The 3,243-nt window shown below is 40.2% G+C and overlaps 1 protein-coding gene across 2 annotated transcripts in view; it reads right to left on the bottom strand.

Moving 5' to 3' along the window:
* Positions 1 to 933: 933 nt before the first annotated feature.
* The window catches only part of LOC109539248 (protein henna), a 4,980-nt gene continuing 2,670 nt past the window's right edge, over positions 934 to 3,243 (bottom strand). For both annotated transcript variants that reach the window (XM_019906883.2, XM_019906884.2), the window contains exons 2-7: positions 2,553 to 2,853; positions 2,334 to 2,493; positions 2,076 to 2,275; positions 1,746 to 2,008; positions 1,332 to 1,561; positions 934 to 1,271 (exon numbers count right to left, since the gene is read on the bottom strand). In XM_019906883.2, coding sequence (XP_019762442.1) covers positions 1,115 to 1,271; positions 1,332 to 1,561; positions 1,746 to 2,008; positions 2,076 to 2,275; positions 2,334 to 2,493; positions 2,553 to 2,853 — 1,311 coding nt within the window. In that variant the 3' untranslated portion in view covers positions 934 to 1,114. The remainder of the gene's footprint in view (positions 1,272 to 1,331; positions 1,562 to 1,745; positions 2,009 to 2,075; positions 2,276 to 2,333; positions 2,494 to 2,552; positions 2,854 to 3,243) is intronic.

Genomic DNA, 3,243 nt, shown 5'->3' with positions numbered 1-3,243 from the left:
CAATCAATCAGGCGATTTAAAATAGGTCCAACAGTTTTTCAAAAACTTTATTGTCGTGGATCTTAGGCACAATTTTGTTGCACAACTTCGATTGTAAGTTCTTAAAACAATATTTAACAGTGCACGGCAATGTGCCATCTCATTTGCAATGATAATACCTGCTCGTTTGAAGATGATTTTCAAAAGTTTGTAATACGTTTTTCTGCAAATTGATGGGCGATCCGCATTTTTTTGCACTTAAACTGCTTTAGTGTGTATAATTCTGTGTATACTTTAATTGGAAATTTAAATGAACGCGAAACGCGAACAGGCATTTAGTACATGAGCACCCTTTACCTAGTATTTGCAGTATCTGCAGCTTCTCCCTTGATAATTTGTTGATTCATTGTTATCAGCGTTATAAAATAAACTGCACCGAACACAATAATATCACACTCAATAATTGATAGATCAAAATCACCGTCAGTTTAATAACGCAATGTGTATTTGAAAAGTTTATCAGATCTACAGATGCACCCGCACTAAGAGAAAATAAAGCCTCAGGCGCGAAGAGGCCGGAGTGGGAGCCGCCGTGACCGAGAAAAATCGGTTCACCCTCCCATAAAAAGTTATCACTTCAAAAATAGTAAAATAAATTAAATTAAATTAAAAAAAGTGTTATTAAAAACTGAGAAATTTGCAACAAACTAGGTAACTGTTGAGGACTCGATCTGTTAGCAAGACTACCGCTTTGCCGATTAATACTATGCTCACCTTATAGGGAATCTCATAACAAACAACAATTTCATGCAAACAACAAACAAAACTAAATTTTTGACACCAAATTTTCTGTATTTTTCTTGACTAAACTCCAATTTTGAATCACCCCAAATATCTGTGCGGTGACTTTGAAGCGCCACTAAGAAACGTTTTTTGCCGTTTTAATTGAGACACTTAGAAAATAGGCATTTATTTACGCCTTAAAGCTAATAACAGTAACACATAAATATTCTTAATTATTTAAAGCGCGGTAAGAGCGCAGTTACCACCGAAACTGTTGCTGGGTATTATCCAAGCAAGCTGAAAACCTTCTTACAATAAATATACATATGTAGGTAAGTAGATCGATCAAATACTACAGTTTTTTCAGCGAGTCGATCAATATGGACATTTCCGAGCCTATATTGCTGACTAAACGTTGAATTTGAGGCTTAGAGTCGAGCACCTCCACGCTTTGAGTGTAGGCATTGTACCGTACACCAAAGGGCCTGGGAATTGTAGCTGCATATTTTCTGGAAACCATATGTTTTTAGCTTCCTCAACTCTAGTCTAATCACTAGACCATCACTTACATCATTTTCTCTTTGGCATCTTCAAAGCTCTCGGCGATGTAGTAGATTGGTTGGTACTCTGTAATCGGGTACTTCTGCGTGGCGGTTTTTTCCGGGTCAAAAGAGCGGTATTCCGGGTTTCCTTCTAAGGCGTATTGAAGCTCCCCGTAGGAAGACAGCAACCCGGCTCCATACGCTTTAAGGCCATCGGCTTCTCGGCAAAGACCAAACTCGACGGTGAACCAGAAGCACTGAAAGTCGAGTATTATCATCGGGGCGCTTATTTACCCCTGCAGAGCTAAAAGTGTCGTTTGGGTTTATCAATTAATTGAAGTAATTTTCCATTCAAACCGCCAGCTTCAGCTGAGCTCTTTTGCACAGTAGTAACTATTTAATTGCGCTCAGTCGTTTGGAATATTAATTTTTATCCCTTACCGTTGCCAGTTTTTCAATGTAATCATCAGGGGCCCCCAATGAAGCTAGTCCGATTTCCTGGGAGAATTGAGCAAAGTCCGGATCTGCAAATAGAGGTGCGTGCCCCAGCAGCTCGTGACAGACATCCGGTTCCGGAGTGTAGAAGGGTTTACTGGAATGACGAATATATTGTGTCGAGTGGAACACTCGAAATGCTAAACCTGCCAGAAAGTCTCGTGAAGACAGCAGGCCTGCTACAGGTCGTAGGGTGAAACCAGTACAATCTGAAACCAATCAGATTAAGCATTTTGAAGACTCATGTACTATCTATCACTACTATCAAGTACCAACCTCGTAGAAAATTCGAAACATCTTCCAGTTGGGGAATATTGTCTTCTCTGTATCCACAATTCTCTTCGAGAAGAGGAAATACGTGATTGTGTTCTTTGCACGCGTGCTTGCTGTAGAGGGTTTTCAATTGCCTGAACACAATTCCCCATGTTTTCACTTCAGCTTCCGAATAGTCCACGTGAGGCAGTTTTTGGCCATGCCTAGGACGAAACAGTGGCGCACTATTTTCCAGAGTTTTTACCAATGCGAATTAAGTACCTGTAGTTGTAAGCAATATCTGCAAAATACTTTCTCCTCGACCTGTATGTGGCATCCGTGAATCCTGGATGATCGGAATCCAGCTCGGATCCGTACGAAAGAATTTGGTTTGCAAAGCGATCCAAGTCTCTGATTCGACGTGGGAACCATGGAACCGTGTCTGGAAAATTAATATTTTCTTAAAAAAACGTCCGCTTCCAGCTATTTACACTAACTCACTCTCTTGATTCTTGTAGTCTCTGGAAATAACTTGTAGATATTGACTGGAGTTCTTGATGTCCTCAATGGCACCGTTTAAGCTTCCAGATGGAGCACACTCTACCATGAATTCGTACAAATCGGGCATTTTGGTGGATGGGCGCGATTCGATGTGTAACAGGTTGACATCATACTTCTTAAATGTGTTAAGGTACTTGGCTAGAACGCCCACTTCTTCTTCGGGAGGCGCAAAAAGCAGATATGTGCTTTTTGCAGAGTCTCGTCCTATTCTGATGTAATTTCCACCGGGCATCAATTTGGGCTAAAAGATCGAGAATCGTTCTTAGCGGATTTTCTGTCGCTTTATCAATGCATTTAAGTTATGTTTTTGCCCTTTACCACTATAAATGTTATGAAAAAGTAGTTCGATTTCCCGAATCATCTTCTGCCACTCGAGGGCAAAACGCCATTGCAAAATCGTTAACATTCGATTAAATTCCAAATCAAAATCAATTCCTGGGCTTCAGTCATTTATTGTCTATTTATCAATTAAAATACGTTTCGGTGTATTTTTCCACCATCATCAGTTTCTATGTGTAGCGTTGTTGCTGCTTTAAGCCTTGGCATGCATTTTTGCGTGCCAAAAAATGCATGCCAAGTTGGTCACATGAGACTAATCTAGCTCTTCGTAGCTGAAAAAACCTGGAAACTC

Source organism: Dendroctonus ponderosae, unplaced genomic scaffold (assembly GCF_020466585.1).
Source record: "Dendroctonus ponderosae isolate FM_Combo_2020 unplaced genomic scaffold, Dpon_F_20191213v2 Dpon_F_20191213_7, whole genome shotgun sequence".
Taxonomy (NCBI): domain Eukaryota; kingdom Metazoa; phylum Arthropoda; class Insecta; order Coleoptera; family Curculionidae; genus Dendroctonus; species Dendroctonus ponderosae.
Note: the sequence above shows the minus strand (reverse complement) of the source record. Positions and strands in the feature narration are given on the sequence as shown.